At 33.8% G+C, this 18,518-nt stretch overlaps 2 protein-coding genes and 2 long non-coding RNA genes across 4 annotated transcripts; 2 read left to right on the plus strand and 2 right to left on the minus strand.

Moving 5' to 3' along the window:
• Positions 1–738: 738 nt before the first annotated feature.
• On the plus strand, positions 739–2,913 carry LOC114386429. The gene is made up of 3 exons (XR_003661083.1): positions 739–961; positions 2,136–2,242; positions 2,622–2,913. It is a non-coding gene; the product is annotated as an uncharacterized LOC114386429 (long non-coding RNA).
• Positions 2,914–5,177: 2,264 nt separating this feature from the next.
• Positions 5,178–8,542, minus strand: LOC114386208. The gene is made up of 2 exons (XM_028346185.1): positions 7,921–8,542; positions 5,178–5,224 (listed from the first exon to the last, which is right to left on the minus strand). The coding sequence occupies exons 1-2, from the start codon at positions 8,540–8,542 to the stop codon at positions 5,178–5,180; spliced, it is 669 nt and encodes a 222-aa protein (XP_028201986.1).
• A 3,001-nt stretch (positions 8,543–11,543) lies between these two features.
• LOC114386209 lies at positions 11,544–12,188 on the minus strand. Its single transcript, XM_028346186.1, has one exon. It carries the CDS (start codon positions 12,186–12,188, stop codon positions 11,544–11,546), a length of 645 nt encoding a protein of 214 aa, XP_028201987.1.
• A 4,784-nt stretch (positions 12,189–16,972) lies between these two features.
• On the plus strand, positions 16,973–18,024 carry LOC114385783. Its single transcript, XR_003661014.1, has 2 exons — positions 16,973–17,493; positions 17,601–18,024. It is a non-coding gene; the product is annotated as an uncharacterized LOC114385783 (long non-coding RNA).
• Positions 18,025–18,518: the final 494 nt, after the last annotated feature.

Raw genomic sequence — 18,518 nt, forward strand, 5'->3', positions numbered from 1 at the left:
CTCTCTTTCAATTTCTATCCCTGTCATTCTATTCTACTAAACTAAGTGTTAGGATCCTTCATTTGACAGTGAAAGAGAAGAGAGAAAACATAAAAGGAGTCAAATAAAATGAGATGACTCACATTTTTACGTTCTATTATAATTTAAATTTTTTATCTCTATTTTTTTTTTTATTTCAATCTAAAAGATAGTGCAAATATGTGGGGAAAGTAAACCGAAACAGTACGAAGAAAAGAAAGCAAAAAATCTTGAAACAATTGTTCTCCCACAATGTAATAACAACAAGAAGTCAATAGAAGATATTTATCCCATGTCAAGAGATCGAAGCTAAAGAAAAAAGAAATGAACATCTACGTCGAGGTCGACCTTTTATTCCTTCTTTTTTCTTTAAAGGCACCTTTTATTCCTTATATCATAAAAATTAATGTTTGATTTAATGCATATACTTTTTAATCTAATTTAGTCCTTTTATATAATTTTTTTTTACAGACTTAAACAGATTAAAAAGTGCATGTATAGATATTAAAAGAATCATAAAAAAATGGAAGGACTAAAACGAGTAGTTTTTAAATATCTAAATATTGAGACTAAAGCCATAGATAGTGCAAACATTTTAGTGATTAAGAAATGCTTTACCATGATAAAACATGCTGACAAACCTTTATTACATGAATTACTGTGATGGAATTCTAATTCTAATTAGAGAGTGATACCAAAAGTACTTGAGAAACTATATGTTTTGTCCTTGTTTTTGTCTTTCTTATTTTGAGGCATTTTGGGTGTTGCATTATGTGTTATGCTCTTCTAATGCATGCAGGCTGCAAGGAATGCTGGTGTGCGGGTATTGTTGAATTTTGTTGATATTTTGAGTCCTAATGAAACTGAACTTGCTCGCCTTACTGGATTGCCAACGGAGAGTTTTGAAGAGATTACACAAGCGGCTTTGAAATGCCATGAAATGGTGAGTTTTATTCATAACTTTTGCGAGCAAGGTTTTAAAATTGCAGTCGTGGTTTCGTTGCTATCCTTGATATTGTGAAACAAATGTGATCGATGTTGCCACAATTGCAGCTGCGTTGTGGTCTTGGAGATCCCAAAAACTTAGACGTTGCGACCGAAATTGCAGTTGTGGGCCTTTTTCAAAACCTTATTCATTTTGCTCATTTTGCTACTTGAATGCCATATTCATTGCCTAAAGATGTCTGCGGTTTTATTGTGATTCTCAATATTGAGGAAAATTGCAGACAAATGTGGTTGTGGACCGTTTTTTTATAACCTTGAGGATGTCTTACAAAGAACACAATTTGTCAAAAATAGAATATTTGAAGATGCGATATAACTTTGAGATTTTCTGTTACTAATGATCCTTCCCTTGTGTTGCATTTAAATGCCTGGATAGATGGCATCCAGTGTGTCACTGCAGAAAGAAATGGTCATCATATTGATGTTCATCAGAGATCCTTCTACAAAATTGTCATGCATTCAGGGTCTCGCGGCTCTTACTCCCTTATGTTGAAGGAAATGGAGATGTTTAGTCCTCTTGGCATCTACAACATGCCTGGGAAAATGAAAGGGGAGGGAGATTATAATTTTTATTTGATTTCTTTTCCTTGAATCCAATTAAATGCACCATAAGGGGAAATGGAAACTATAGGGTGGGAAAGGTCACTAATGACCATAAACTATTTGGAGTTTGATATTTCTTTTGTTTTCTCTGTACTGTCTCTCATTGACCGTGCAGTAGATTGGAAGTTGTCTTACAATTAATCTTCAAATGTCTTGGTGGGTTCCTGAAGGTTGATAGAATGATAGATGAATAATGGTTTTATTGTAGTGAACAGAAATAGACTCAATGGTTTTAGTTCTGGTGTTATTAGTCTGAAATTTCAGGGAGCTAAGCAAGTTCTTGTTAAACTTGGGCACAAAGGATCTGCCCAAAAACCAATTCAGCAGCCTGCCATACTTTCTAAAACAGTTGTTGATACAACTGATGCTGGTGATACTTTTACTGCTGCTTTTACTGTGGCATTGGTTGAGGGCAAGTCCAAAAAGGAATGCCTCGGATTTGTTATTGTTGAATGCAATTCTTTTTTTCTCTTTGGAAAAACATGCCTAACTATTATGTTCTGCAACAGCTGCTGCAGCTTGTCTTTGTGTTCAAGTGAAGGGAGCCTCTCCCTGCATGCCTGATAGGAAATCTGTTTTGGATCTTCTTAATTGTCAATGATAATACTTGCAAAAGGTCAATTTTCAGTGAAACACTTTTTCCTTTGTTTCAATTGTTTGGATTTATTCTCCTGTTCTTGCTTAGTGAAGAAAAATCATATTTAGACTTCTAGAGAAAGTGCCTGGTGTCAGTATCATCATTTGCTATTCAATTGTTGTTTTTCTTGCTATTCAGAATCACTTTTCTGATGCCCCTGACTACAATTGAATGGCCCTTGTCACTACATTTTCCTGCATGATTCTCAACTTCATGATTATTTTACATGTGTCCATTCATTAAAATTTTCTTGATCCTGGTTTGTGAACATATTTGTTTCAAAATGCAAAATTAGCGGTTAGTACTTCAATAGGAGAATATGTTAGTTAACTTTCTTATTATTAATTGTCTTACACAGGAGATACGAACCAGTGAAGATTTTGGATCACACATCTTGTTTCAATGACTGATAATGTTCCCACTTTTGGATGTCAGAGGTCACAATTCGGACTATCAGGTGTAAGGCAGAGGGAAAGACCCTTGAAATGGCAGCAAGGAAAGTTAAAATCCTTTTACAGAGTATTTGTACATGATGGATTCTTCATCATAATAGTTTGTTGTCATTGTAATAAGATTAGGCCAAACACTTACCCTTTGGCAATGGAAGGAAAATGAAAAGAGAAAAAAGAAAAGAAAAATGTTTTACATGACCTTGTTTGGTTTAAGAGAAAATGCTACAAAACAAAATATGAAGTCATTAAGAACCTGACATGTGGCAAGAGGTGTCCTGTCAGCAACCACTATAAATACAAGAATATCAGCAACTAACTATGCTCATCTTTAGCTCATACACAGATCAATACTAAGAAACTTCTCTCTAAAATTCTCTCTCTCTTTGCACACTCTCTTTGATTCTCTCTGAATTTAGAACCTTCAACACCTTGTGACGAAGATCATAATAATATCTATCCTGACATATGACTTTATTCATTCTGGAACTTTATTGAAAAACATTATGCCTAAAGATAATTGATTGCTCAATTGCACTATACATAGATTTCAGAGTTAAAAACTGATTATTTTCACAAAATTGACTTTTCTTTTTCATCCTTCGAGGATGATTCTGACAATAGCAGAAAAATTGATTATTGCCTCACGGATATTGATTATTTCAAGCCTAAAAATCTGAAAGGAAACAACAAATTAATGATAAAACAACCTCACAACATCTCTGGTGAAACTCAAGCCAATTTCTTTATGGAGGGATGACAGTGGCCAAGAGGTGTAACAAATTCTCGAGAGTGGACATAATGATTCTATTTTCCAGCCATTACCACAATGCTTGGCAAGGGAGATGGAGATCAATTCAGAAGACAACAAAATCTTTTCCCAACTTATTGACATGTATTGAACTATCAGTCAAAAAGAAAGAGTTTAATAGTTACTATTGTGAGTGTAAAACAGTTTTACACTATTAAACAATAAAAAAGCATCGTTGATATGATTTTTGAAGTAATTATTGTAATTGAATACTATAAGTGCATAGTCTAATTTCTCAAAAAGAAATTGATGTATTTCTATTTTACATGGGAGACATGAATAAATATTAACCACAAAGTGTTAATAGGTAACTGTGCATATCTCGTTTGGTCAGGGGTGCAGCTGAGTTTCTTATCTCGTCAAGTCCAAGAAGCAAATATCTATTTAGAAGATGACCAATGATACGTATTGATGAAATCCATAGGAAAATTAATGAGACTGAAAGTAATTTGTAATAAATCTCAATAGGGCCACTTTCATGAAAAAGAGATAACAAAAGTTTGTTGGACTTCCACTCCTCGTGAGGGAAACAAGGCACACTGTGCACAAGGTGTGAGAGCTTGTACTGACTGACAAATAATCCATGGCTTGTCTTTGGATATCATGTATCTCATCTCTCCCAATTCAGGCAATGTTCAAAATGGAGTCTATTCACTTACTGTACTCTTATCAGGATCAATAATCTTCTATGATCATATCATCATATTATCAATTAACTTGAACCTCAATTTTCATAAGTTGTAAAAGCAAAAGCATATTCGTTCTGAAAAGGCAATTATGCTCTCTAACCTGGGTTGAGCATATGTTTGAGTCAAGTGTACAGTATATTCATTAAGCATGATGTAGCACCATCAGATTCGAGTGAGATTATGCAACACTGTCTTTTTTCTTATATATATAAGTGGGTTTTCATATATTTTAAGTTTTTGTGTCTTTTCATAAAACATTCTTTAATTTCCGCCGTTGCTCAATTCTCTATTAAACTACATGTAACTAAGTCATATTTTACAAAACGAGCAATATCATTTTAACAATTCTCACAAAACCTATCTTTATAAAGATACAGATAGAAAGAGAAGTGTAATACCTAATTTTACAAGAATAAGTGTATCCTACTCAGTAGTATTAGTGGACTAAAAGTTCGATTATCAAACCCTAAAGATCAATTATATTCTTAAATAGTCAAAATTATTAAATAAGCAATGAAGATAATTAAAAAAAAGATTTAAGTATTTTTATGATTTTTTGTTTTAAAAAAAACAAGTAAACAATAACAAAAGAGAGATTTAAGTAATAGTAAAACAACCAAGGATTATGATTCACAAATACTAATTGTGAAACCCTCTACTCTCACAAAAATCGAATAAAAGAAAATAAAATCATGCGAATTTTTTTTTTAAAATGCATTGACTTTAAATTGATTTCAATAGATAAAGGATTCACATTCACTTAATGAAAACATAGTAGAAATTGTTCGAATAAAAACAACAATGTTATCTCAGCTTAAAACAAGGTCGTCCATACTGAATGAATAATAATAAAAAAACTAAAACAAAAAACATAACACAACTATATCGTTTACTGAAAATATAGCATGCGAAGTAAAATCCTATGCCCCAATGTCACACTTATCAGAGCATGTCTCTATCACAGACTAAGTCTCTTCAGCTCTAACATGGAATTCATCATGTGATGGCTCACCTGAACAAATGGCAATTAGCCCAAACACAAACACACACCGGGAATGAGTTATCACATTCATGTATAATAAAATATGAGAGCATGTAAAACATATAATACTTAAAGCTAAATTTATATAATTAACATCACTTCACAAAAACACACACATTATGCACATCCATTCAAGTTCATCCACTCCAAAAAATAACATCAAACCACAATTGTTAACTCAATGAAAGTCAAACACATGCGTTATGCAACAAATACTCTAGACTTAAGCCTACATGCAATGTGGTATCATTTTTCAGTGAAAAATCTCGTCGGGCGCCTAGGATTACATGACAGGCCATGCTTCACAATGGGTAAGTCAGGTCACTTTCACTAAGTGAAATCATAGAGAGACCAGTGAGGGTCACGCTGTTTTGCGAGAATGCTCTAACCATGTGGGATCGACACAGGCTTAAAGGAGCACTCAAACCGGATGACCCCCAAGGCCTACACTCCGAAGAGTCTGTCAGGGCCTCTCCCTCCTGATTCAGGTCCAACCCAAAAAAAAAACATTTGAACACACAAACTCTACCTATGAATTATGCAATGCACACAACTACTCAATTATTTTCAAAATCTCAATTGTATGTATGTATGTATGTATATATATATATATATATATATATTAAAATATATTTTAACTCAGTGTGCCTCAAGTGATTAAACTCGTCGGATTCCCACAGTGGATCCCATCACAACTCATCGCGCATTAACTTGTCGCCCTTAAAGGGTCTCACAGCTGTGTGATTACATAATTCATGGCTCACAACTCAAAACATAGAACATCTCAACAATTATGTAATTCACAATCCATTACGTACTTAATGATTACCACTTACACACAATCTCAACCATAATTTCATAATAAAATAATTAATCGCATCTCATGCATCCTACACATATAATTCAATAGTAACATTTACTTGACACAACAAAAATATAGATTAAATTGAATATATTAATTTAACAAAATAAATAAATAAAAAAACTACAACAATTAATTTGAGATGTAGCAAAAATAATTATGATTAAGCAATAATTTTACGAAAGTATTTAATTTATTATTATACATATATAACTAAAAAAATAAAATAAAATAATAATTTCACAAAATATTTAATTTATTTCTCCAAAGCAGTAAAATAATAATTTCACAACAACATTTAATTTATTATATATATATATATATATATATATATATATGTATAACATGAAAAGTAAAAAGCATGTGTATCCGTTGCTGCACTTACTAGAATAATATCTTTAATGAATAATATCTTAAATATATATATTATTGCAAAGGAATATATAGCTGCTCAAAATCCGTTTCTCAAATCAAGGTGAAGAAAATTAGTAATGTGCATATTCTCCGCACTTTAAAAGGAACGTTTAATACTGGAGTTTATTTATCAATTTAATATGCAGAAACAATAACATATCAAGCATATTTGATGCACTTTAACGTATCAAAGTTTTCATTTTAATTGCTGCAGTTTTGTTATACTATTAAAACAAGCAATTATGTCATTAGTAATAATGCATATTGCACAAAATAAGTGTAATTTAAAAAATATATTTATTTTCAATTAAAGAGAACCTCTATAATAATTAATTTAATATATAGCAAAAATAATTATTTTTAAGAAATAATTTTACACCGTATTTAATTGATTATTATACATATATAACATATATAAATGAAAAGAAATAAAAATAATTTCACAGCAATATTTAATTTATTTCTGCAAAACAATAAAATAATAATTTCATAACAATATTTAATTTATTATATATATATATATATATATATATATATATACATATATAAAACGAACGTGTATGTAGATACCAAGCATGGAATTGCAACTTTAACAAAAGGGAATATACATATTGCATTGTGTAGTGTAGGTGGAAATTGCAGTTTCAACAAAAGAAATATATGCAAAGACACAATACGCGTTATTCATAAATTTTTATTACAAACAAAAAGGAATATAATTATTTGGGTCAAATTTCTTCATTCAAATGATAACAATTCACTGACACATTAAAAAAAAAAGTAATTCACAAGCACAAAACAACAAATATTATACGCGTTAGTTAATATACAAAAAGAATCCAGTAATAACAATTGCCACTTAAAAAAAAAACTTGATATACACTAACACAAATATCATATCAGTATACACTTAGCAGGATCATAGAATTTCATGATAGAAGATATTACACTCAATTTAGCGTAAGAATTATTCAATTTGAAAGAATCATGAATTAACATTTTATAAAAACAACCCAAAATACCCTAAAATTGATCCTCTAGAGATCCCTATACATATTCCTTCTAATCTCCAAGCATGAGTGACTCATCTCTTACCTCGATGTAGTCGCTCAAACATTTTCCGTTAGCAATTGTGGTGTTTCTGATGCTCTCTAGAGCTCCTCCTCCGGTTGCTCTGTTAGGGTTCTTGTGCGTCAGAAGAAGAAAAAAGAACATAAGTGTTTTGTAAAAGTTGCTTTAGGTTAACATTTGGTTTATATAGTGGAAATTTAAGACCTAATTATTTTTTTCTTATTTACTTATTTATTTATTAATTTCTTATTTATTTATTAAAAGTTACGGCGGTTACAATTCCATCCCTCTTAAAAAAAGTTTTGCCCCCGAAACTTACCGGTATCGAATAAGGTAGGATATGCATCACACATCTGACCCTCTAGTTCCCAGGTGGCATCCTCGCCCGAAGCACTTCCCCATACTACTTTGACCAAGGGAATCTCTTTCCCCCTTAGCTGCTTAACCATACGATCATCGATCCTTAGTGGTTGTGTTTCAAATGTCAAGTTCTCTTTCACTTGGACATTGTCCAACTCGATCACGTGCGACGGATCATGGACATATTTTCTGAGCTGAGAGATATGGAAGACACTATGGAGATTTGAGAGAGATGGCGGCAAAGCCACCTGATACGCAACTGGGTCGACACGCTTTAGGAATTCAAAGGGACCAATGAACCTAGGTGTGAGCTTATGGGACTTCAACGCCCTGCCAACCCCAGTCCATGGAGTGACTCTTAAGAATACATGATCACCTACAACAAACTCAAGGTCCTTTCTTCTCCTATCATAGTAGCTCCTTTTCCTACTTTGGGCTGCTCTCATCCTTTCTTGGATCAACTTGACCTTTTCAGTGGTCTGTTGAACCACCTCGGGTTCTAAGGTAATGCTCTCACCGGGATCTACCCAACATAGAGGTGTCCTACATCTTCTACCATACAATGCCTCGTAGGGTGCCATACCTATACTAGAGTGAAAACTATTGTTGTATGTAAATTCTATCAAGGGTAAGAAACTATCCCAACTACCCCTCTACTCTAACACACAGGCTCTCAAGAGGTCCTCTAAGAATTGGATGGTGCGCTCGGTTTGACCGTCAGTCTGTGGGTGGTAAGCAGAACTCAACCTAAGCTTGGTCCCCAAGGCTTTATGAAGACTCTCCCAAAATCTAGAGATAAATCTGGGATCTCTATCAGAGACTATGCTAGAAGGAACACCGTGTAGTCTAACTATCTCACTGACGTACAAGCTAGTCAACCTCTCTAAAGAATATCTGATGTTAATTGGGATGAAGTGGGCAGATTTCATCAACCTATCTTCAATAACCCAAATGGAATCTAAACCTTTAGGGGTCCTAGGTAACCCCACCACGAAATCCATGGAGATGCTATCCCACTTCCACTCAGGTATCTCTAAAGGTCGCAACTTCCCTGAAGGCTTTTGGTGTTCTATCTTAGCTTTCTGACACACTAGGCACCCAAGGACAAACTCATTAACTTCTCTCTTCATACCCGGCCACCAAAACATCTTCCTAAGGTCATGATACATCTTAGTCGCTCCCGAGTGGATACTTAGACTACTTCTATGACCATCTTCCAAGATCGTTCTCCTAAGCTTGGGTACACTAGGAACACACACCTTATCCTGAAATCTCAAGACTCCATCAGTTCCCACTCTAAAACTATTCTCTCTCCCTGCGACTATGGACTCTAACTGAGCTGACAAGAATGGGTTCGACTTCTGACCCTCGCGGATCTCGCTCAAGAGTTCGCTGGTGACTTTCAACATACCCATCTTAATGCTACTAGAGGTGATCTCACATGCCAAACTCATGTCTCTAAACTACTCTAAGAGGTCCAACTCTCTAACCATCAAAGCAGACATTTGAAGGGATTTCCTACTTAAGGCTTCAACTACTACATTGGCTTTACCTGGGTGATAGCTAAGCTCAAAATCGTAATCCTTAAGGAACTCTAACCATCTCCTCTGCCTCATGTTAAGCTCTTTTTGATCAAACAAATATCTACGGATCTTATGGTCACTAAACACCTCAAATTTAGATCCATAAAGGTAATGCCTCCAAAGCTTAAGAGCAAATACTACGGCTACTAACTCAAGATCGTGTGTGGGATAATTCCTTTCATGTATCTTAAGCTGTCAAGAAGCATAGGCCACTACCTGTCCCCATTGCATAAGCAATCCACCCAAACCCATCTTGGACGCATCACAGTACACCACAAAAGGTTCACTCGGGTCAGGTAACACTAAAACTGGTGTAGTGGTCAACCTTTCCTTAAGGGTACGAAAACTACTCTCACACTGGGCATCCCACACAAAAACTTGACCCTTACGAATAAGCTTAGTCAAAGGTAAGGCTAGCTTAGAAAAACCCTCTATGAATCTACGGTAGTATCCTGCTAAGCCAAGAAAAGTCCTAATCTCAAACACTGACTTAGGACTCTCCCAACTCATCACCGCCTCTACCTTGGAATGATCTACTGCTATCCCTACCTTGGATATAACATGCCCTAAGAAGCTCACCTCCTCTAGCCAAAAATCAAACTTGGACAACTTAGCATACAGTCTATTGTCTTTGAGGGTTTGCAACACAACTCTCAGATGCTCCTCATGTTCCTCTCTAGTCTTAGAGTACACCAAGATATCATCTATGAAGACCACTACAAAACTATCTAGGTAGGGATGAAAGATCCTATTCATATAATCCATGAAACACCAGGGGCGTTGGTCACACCAAAAGGCATAACCAAGTACTCACAATGACCGTAACAGGTCCTAAAGGCAGTCTTCAGAACATCTTCAGGCTTCACTCTAATCTGGTGGAAACCTGACCTAAGATCTATCTTACTGAATACACAAGCCCCCACTAATGATCCATCAGGTAATCTATCCTAGGCAAAGGGTACATATTCTTAATCGTTACCTTATTCAACTAACGATAATCTACACATAACCTCATAGTCCCATCCTTCTTCTTAACTGACAACACTGGCACACCCCAGGGTGATACACTAGGCCTCACAAACTATTTCTCTAAGAGTTCCTCTAACTGTTTCTTAAGCTCACTCAACTCTACAGGGGACATCCTATAAGGTGCTATGGATATGGGTCCAGTACCGGGCACTAGGTCTATTGAGAACTCGACCTCTCTCTCAGGTGGTAATCCTGACACTTCCTCAAACACCTCTAGAAACTCTCTCACCAATGGTATATCACTCACAGGGGTTTTGGTCTCAACACTCACACTAGCTAAGATCATGTATACCTGTGCATCCTCCCTTAAAGATGCATCAACTTGGTTAGCAGACAAAAACATATCACCTTCACTCACACCAAACTCAGGAAAGAAAACAAATTTCTCAAAACAATTTAATAAGACATGATTGGAAGATAACCAATCCATACCAAGAATAACATCAATCTGACTCAAAGGTAAAACTACTAAGTCAATAAGAAATTGTCTATCAGAAATTAAGATAGGACATTACAAACACACATCAGAAGTTAAAACAGACCCACTAGCAGGTGTATTCACAATCAAGTCAAATTTCAAGGAAGACACAGGCAAGGCAAGCTTTTCAACACAGACACAAGAAATAAACAAATGGGTCGCACCTGAATCATAAAATACATCCAAGGGAACTTGACTTATGAAACACATACCTTGAATGAGATCATCAGACTGTGCGACATCAGCACCACTAAGAGCAAACACTCTCCCTGTGGTCCTTGGTCGTCCGTTCTGGTTATTCAGACTTCCACTCATCTTCTCCCTCCTCGGATGTGGGCAACTGGTACTGAGGTGGCCCTTACCTCGATAGTTGAAAAAATTCATGTCACTATCTGGGCACTCACAAGCAAAATGACCCATCCTACCACACTTAGCACACCGGGTTGGCGTAGCAGGTGTAGCAGGAGTACCACCACCACCTCTACCAACAGGCTAAGACACTCTGCTAACTGGCTGAGAACTCCCACCAGCTAGGTGATGTCCTCCACTAGTCCTATGTCCCCCAGAATGGTTATCATATTTCCCAGGAGGGGCAGAATATGGCTTAGCACGACTGTGAGTCACAGGCTTCTTCTCTTTCTCATGACTAGCATTGGCATTCCTGTAAAAAGCAGTCTTCTCTTGTTGATCTTCATCAAAGATTCTACACATGTTGGTCAACTGTGCAAAGTTGTGAATACCGTGATAATTTACCATCAACTTTACTTCTGGTCGGAGGTCATTGACAAATTTCATGCATTTGGACCTCTCCCCAGCTTCCCCCTGATAATGAGGAAAATACCTTACAAGGTTCTCAAACTTCACTGCATACTCTGCCACCATCATACTCCCTTGTTTTAGCTCAAGGAACTCCATCTTCTTCCTATTCTTCACATCTTCTGGAAAATACTTCTCCAGAAAAGTCTGTCTGAAGGTCCCCCATGGGACAACAGCACCACCTGCTCCCTCCAAACGTGGGCGAGTGTTCTCCCACCAATACTCTGCCTCATCTGCTAGCATGTGAGCAGCAAACAACACCTTCTGATGGTCCTGACACTCTGTCACCCGGAAGATCTTCTCAATCTCCCTCAGGATCATAACCCCCTTTGAAGGTAGATGAGTTGTTCCTCTAAAAGCGATCTAAATCATGGTACATAGTTACTCCTCCAACGCCTCCCTGATTGGCCATAACTTGCGCCAAGTTGTTCAAGGCCTTGGTAAGGAGTTGTTCTCGCTCATTTCTCCCAACCATTACTTCCTATGTCACGCAAGCAACAAAACTTTGAAAAGAGAAATATATATATATATATATATATATATATATATATATATATATATATATATATATATATATATATATATATATATATATACACACACACACACACACACACACACACACACCAACACAATAGAGTACACTTCTAATCAAACAAAACAAACACAACGCATCAGAGTACACAAGGAAACACAAAAATCTCATAACACACATGGCCGAAAGGTTCGACCTGTTCTGATACCACTAAATGTGACACCCTCTACCCTCACAAAAATCAAATAAAAGGAAATAAAATCATGCGAAATTATTTTTTTAAAACGCATTGACTTTAAATTGATTTCAATAGATAAAGGATTCGCATTCACTTAATGAAAACATAGTAGAAATTGTTCAAATAAAAACAAAAAAGTTATCCAGGCTCAAAACAAGGTCATCCATACTGAATGAATAAAAAAAAACTAAAACAGAAAACATAACACAACTATATCGTTTACGGAAAATATAGCATGCGAAGTAAAATCCTATGCCTCAATGTCACACTTATTAAAGCATGTCTCTATCACAGACTAAGTTTCTCCGACTATAACATGGAATTCATCATGTGATGGCTCACCTGAACAAATGGCAATCAGCCCAAACACAAACACACACCGGGAATGACTTATCACATTCATATATAATAAAATATTAGAGCATGTAAAACATATAATACTTAAAGCTGAATTTATATAATTAACATCACTTCACAAAATCACACACATTATGCACATCCATTCAAGTTCATCCACTCCAGAAAATAACATCAAACCACAATTGTTAACTCAATGAAAGTCAAACACATGCGTTATGCAACAAATACTTTAGACTCAAGCCTACATGCAATGTAGTACCATTTTTCAGTGAAAAACATCGTCGGGCGCCTAGGAGTACATGACAGGACATGCCTCACAATGGATAAGTCAGGTCACTCTCACTAAGTGAAATCATAGGGAGATCAGTCAGGCTTAAAGGAGCACTCAAACTGGATGACCCCCATGGCCTACACTCCGAAGAGTTTGTCAGGGTCTCTCCTTCCTGATTCAGGTCTAACAAAAAAAAAAAATTTGAACACACAGACTCTACCTATGAATTATGCAATGCACACAACTACTCAATTGTTTTCAAAATCTCAATTTTGTGTGTGTGTGTGTGTGTGTGTGTGTGTGTATATATATATATATATATATATATATATATATATATATATTTTAACTCAGTGCACCTCAAGTGATTAAACTCGTCGGGTTCCCACAGTGGATTCCATCACAACTCATTGCGCATTAACTCGTCGTCCTTAAAGGCTCTTACAGTTGTGTGATTACATAATTCATGGCTCCCAACTCAAAACATAAAACATCTCAACAATTATGTAATTCACAATCCATTACGTACTAAATGATTATCACTTACACATAGTCTCAACCATAATTTCATAATAAAATAATTTATCGCATCTCATGTATCCTACACATATCATTCAATAGTAACATTTACTTGAGACAACAAAAATATAGGTTAAACCGAATATATTAATTCAACAAAATAAATAAATAAAAACATCTACAACAATTAATTTGAGATGTGGCAAAAATAATTATGATTAAGCAATAATTTTACGAAAGTATTTAATTTATTATTATACATATATAACTAAAAAAATAAAATAAAATAATAATTTCACAATAATGTTTAATTTATTTCTGCAAAGCAATAAAATAATAAGTTCATAAAATATTTAATTTATTTCTCCAAAGCAGTAAAATAATAATTTCACAACATTTAATTTATTATATGTATATGTATAACATGAAAAGTAAAAAGCATGCGTATCGGCTGCACTTACTAGAATAATATCTTTAATGAATAATATCTTTTATATATATATATATATATATATATTATTGCAAAGGAATATATAGCTGCTCAAAATCCGTTTCTCAAATCAAGGTGAAGAAAATTAGTAATGTGCATATTCTCCGCACTTTAAGATGAACGTTTAATGCTGGAGTTTATTTATCAATTTAATATGCAGAAACAATAACATATCAAGCATATTTGATGCACTTTAACGTATCAAAGTTTTCATTTTAATTGCTGCAGTTTTGTTATACTATTAAAACAAGCAATTATGTCATTAGTAATAATGCATATTGCACAAAATAAGTGTAATTTAAATAAAATATATTATTTTCAATTAAAGAGAACCTCTATAATAATTAATTTAAGATATAGCAAAAATAATTATTATTAAGGAATAATTTTACACCGTATTTAATTGCTTATTATACATATATAACATATAAATGAAAAGAAATAAAAATAATTTCACAGCAGTATTTAATTTATTTCTGCAAAACAATAAAATAATAATTTCATAACAATATTTAATTTATATATATAAAACGAACGTGTATGTAGATACAGAGCATGAAATTGCAACTTTAACATAAGGGAATATACATATTGCATTGTGTAGTGTAGGTGGGAATTACAGTTTCAACAAAAAAAAAAAATATATGCAAAGACACAGTACGCGCTATTCATTACAAACAAAAAGAAATATAATTATTTGGGTCAAATTCTTTCATTCAAATGATAACAATTCACTGACACATTCAAAAAAAAAAGTAATTCACAAGCACAAAACAACAAATATTATATGTGTTAGTTAATATACAAAAAGAATCCAGTAATAACAATTGTCACTTAAAATAAAACTTGATATATACTAACACAAATATCATATCAATATACACTAACTAGGATCATAGAATTTCATGATAAAAGATATTACACTCAATTTAGCGTAAGAATTATTCAATTTAAAAGAATCATGAATTAACATTTTATAAAAACAACCCAAAATACCCCAAAATCGATCCTCTAGAGATCCCTATACATGTTCCTTCTAATCTCCAAGTGTGAGTAACTCACCCCTTACCTCGATGTAGTCGCTCAAACATTCTCCGTTAGCAATTGTGGCGTTTTTGGTGCTCTCTAGAACTCCTCCTCCAATTGCTCTGTTAGGGTTCTTGTGCGTCAGAAGGAGAAAAAGGAACAAAAATATTTTGTAAAAGCTGCTCTAGGTTAACATTTGGTTTATATAGTGAAAATTTATGACCTAATTATTTTTTACTTATTTATTTATTTATTAATTTGTTAATTTCTTATTTATTTATTAAAAGTTACGACTATTACACTAATCTCCCCTAATCCTAGTTCATATGAAATTCCTACCAGAGTTAACTTCCAATTCCCAAAGTCAATCAAAAGTTTATGATTAAGGTCTAATGATGCTCTTTGCTTTAAATTAATGCTTCAATTATCATAGATATATTGATTTAAGTCAAAGGATATAATCAATTTCAGGGATGACCAATTATGGATTAAGTAATCTATCGAAGATTATCCAAACAGTTTGATCATATAATTTGATGTAAAACATTCTCTGCTGAGGTCTACTAAATATACGCAAATAATTACCATAATACATTTGATAAAACATAAGATTGATTAGTTTCCAAATAAACAATAAAAATGAGAAAGAGAATTAATTAACATAAAACACCGAGAAATTTCATTAAGAACAGAGAAAGGGTACAATTTGACATTTACATAATAACCCTCAGACTAGGGTGACTAGTCAATTATAATCAAAGCAAAACTAGAAAGTCTAAAAGAAATTAGCATAGACATTCCTCAAGGTAGGAATGATAATCACGATCTGTTCTCTCATTGTTGTCCACACTTCATAAATTAGGTAAAAGATAAAAAGATGAAGAAAACAACCCTTATCTATAGCTTTCTAAAGATATTAGTCAGAAAGGCACATTATGGTCGTACTGAAATCCATCGCGGTCCTATTGAATGCACCACGGTCGTGGTCGGAAACTATGACATTGAAGTTCTTGAACGTTGTGGAATGACCAAAACATCGTGGTGCTAACCACATCCATGGTGAATTCACGTCTGTCGTCATTGAAAGATTAACGTTGTTCAAAAGGAAAGTCATCATATTATCATGGTCATACCGCTTATCATGGTTGTGTTGAATGTACTATGATTGCAATCAAGTAACAAAGTTTTTCAAATCTTCATAAAAATATGTAATTTTCAACTTTCACTCCATGGAGCAAATATGTTTCTGTAAAACAAAACTAGTGTCCCGACATGAATTCTACCAAAAAAATACATACAAATAGTACAAAACTTAGACAAAAAACTTAGACAAAATATTGCAAAAGTGATTTATCAAAGTGTAAGCGATAAAATAAGTAATTTGATAGAGAAAACTAATAAGAAAAGGATGATAAAGCAATCACCATATAAGTACATAAATTAACTAAAGTTAATAAAAAATTATTCTAATTTAACTAATATTCTTGATGAATACGCAATTATGCTAGAAACTCGGAAAGAAAGCTTAATCACTCGTAGTAATCACATCTAACTAGAACAAGATTGTGAATATACATGCGAACTAAAAAATGACACTGTAATTTATGGCATTTATCATATTTTATCACCATTGAATGAGAATAGTTGCTCTTATAAAAATATTTATGTCATGCCCATTGACCCCATTTGATGTTGATGATAATGTAGCCATGCAGGGAAAGTAAACCGAAATAATAGTACGAAGTAGGCATAAAAAACTTCAAACAATTGTTCTCCCACTATTTAATAACAAGAAGCCCCAATTTTGTAAACACTACGTATATACTCCAGTAAACAAAAGATATTTAGTCCTCAAACTTTATCCCATGTCATTGTATGGTATATTCTTAATTATGTTTGTGCAGCGGGGTACCCTCACATCATATGAATTTCTCCTTTTGTTTTATGCCTCAAAACGTGTGTTTTCCTTTAAATTGTCATAAGCTAACAAAAAAAAAGCTAGCTAATACTTTTTCTCTAAACCCGCATGTTTAGCACTTTCATGAAACAAAAACTATGAACTATTCTTCAGGCTTTCTCATCTTTTTTCTTCTGGTATGCCATTTTTTCCCATATTCAAGCTCAAGCATGAGAATAATAATGATTCAGCAACTCACCAAAGCAACAATAGAAGATCACCATCACATGGTAAGTGCATAATTTCTTTGATGTGACCCATAACCACTTTCTTTTTCTTCTATAAGCAAGAGGAGCTTAATTTTAAGTCATTCTTATCATGTTTTCTCTCGTGCCAGTCAAGAGGATCTGAGAGGGATCATGTTCAAAGGAAAGCATTGCATGAAGTACATTCAGGGCCTAATCCTATCAGTAATTGCATTCCACAGCAAAAATTGAAGTTCGATACACAAAGAAAACATTAGGTCTTCTTTTGGATGTTAATTATTTTTTTTTCCTTTTTTTAATAGTAAATTCTCTTTTCCCTTTTCTGTTCTTTGTTCTTTCTTTCCCTCCCTTCATCATATTGCTATACATATTTTATGAGTCAGCTTATTGAATCTAAATTCAGTTTGATGTAAAACTATAACAATTAGCGTAGCCATCTTCAGTCCAGTTCTTCACTCTTTTCATCCACTTGGGTTGTGTTATATAGTGTTATCCCTCCCTTCCTCCTTTTTTCTTTGCATATAATTTCAATCATCACTTGCTAGTTGCTATATAGCATTTTTTTTTGCATTCTCAATATATATGTGAATTTAATATCATTAACCGTGGAAGGAATTATGACTGGTTATAATTAAGCTCATTCAGGTTAAATAGAAATGAGAGTCATGCTGTTTAATATAAAAGTTAGACTGATGAATCCATTTGGAGGATTTGGTTTTGAAGTTTAAATTACTATTTTCGATTGCATTTTCCGGGACACATGAAACAGAAATGTTGGGGAAGGAGTATAGATTTTAGTTTCGTCGGCAGAAAATGAAATTGGAGTAGAACTTAATTTATTCGAAGTGCAAGAAGCACTTAGGAAACAATGATTGGTATCTCTCTATTGCTGAGCATAATTATGTAATTAATATACTAATGAGTATATATGATATGCAAGGTGTCAATTTCTATACTTCATTTCACATTATTTATTTTTATTATTATTATTATTATTATTTGTTGAAGAACTAAGTGTTTATTGATTTGACAATCAAATTATTAAGAGT

The sequence above is a fragment of the Glycine soja genome, chromosome 15 (assembly GCF_004193775.1).
Source record: "Glycine soja cultivar W05 chromosome 15, ASM419377v2, whole genome shotgun sequence".
In the NCBI taxonomy this organism is placed as follows: Eukaryota; Viridiplantae; Streptophyta; class Magnoliopsida; order Fabales; family Fabaceae; genus Glycine; species Glycine soja.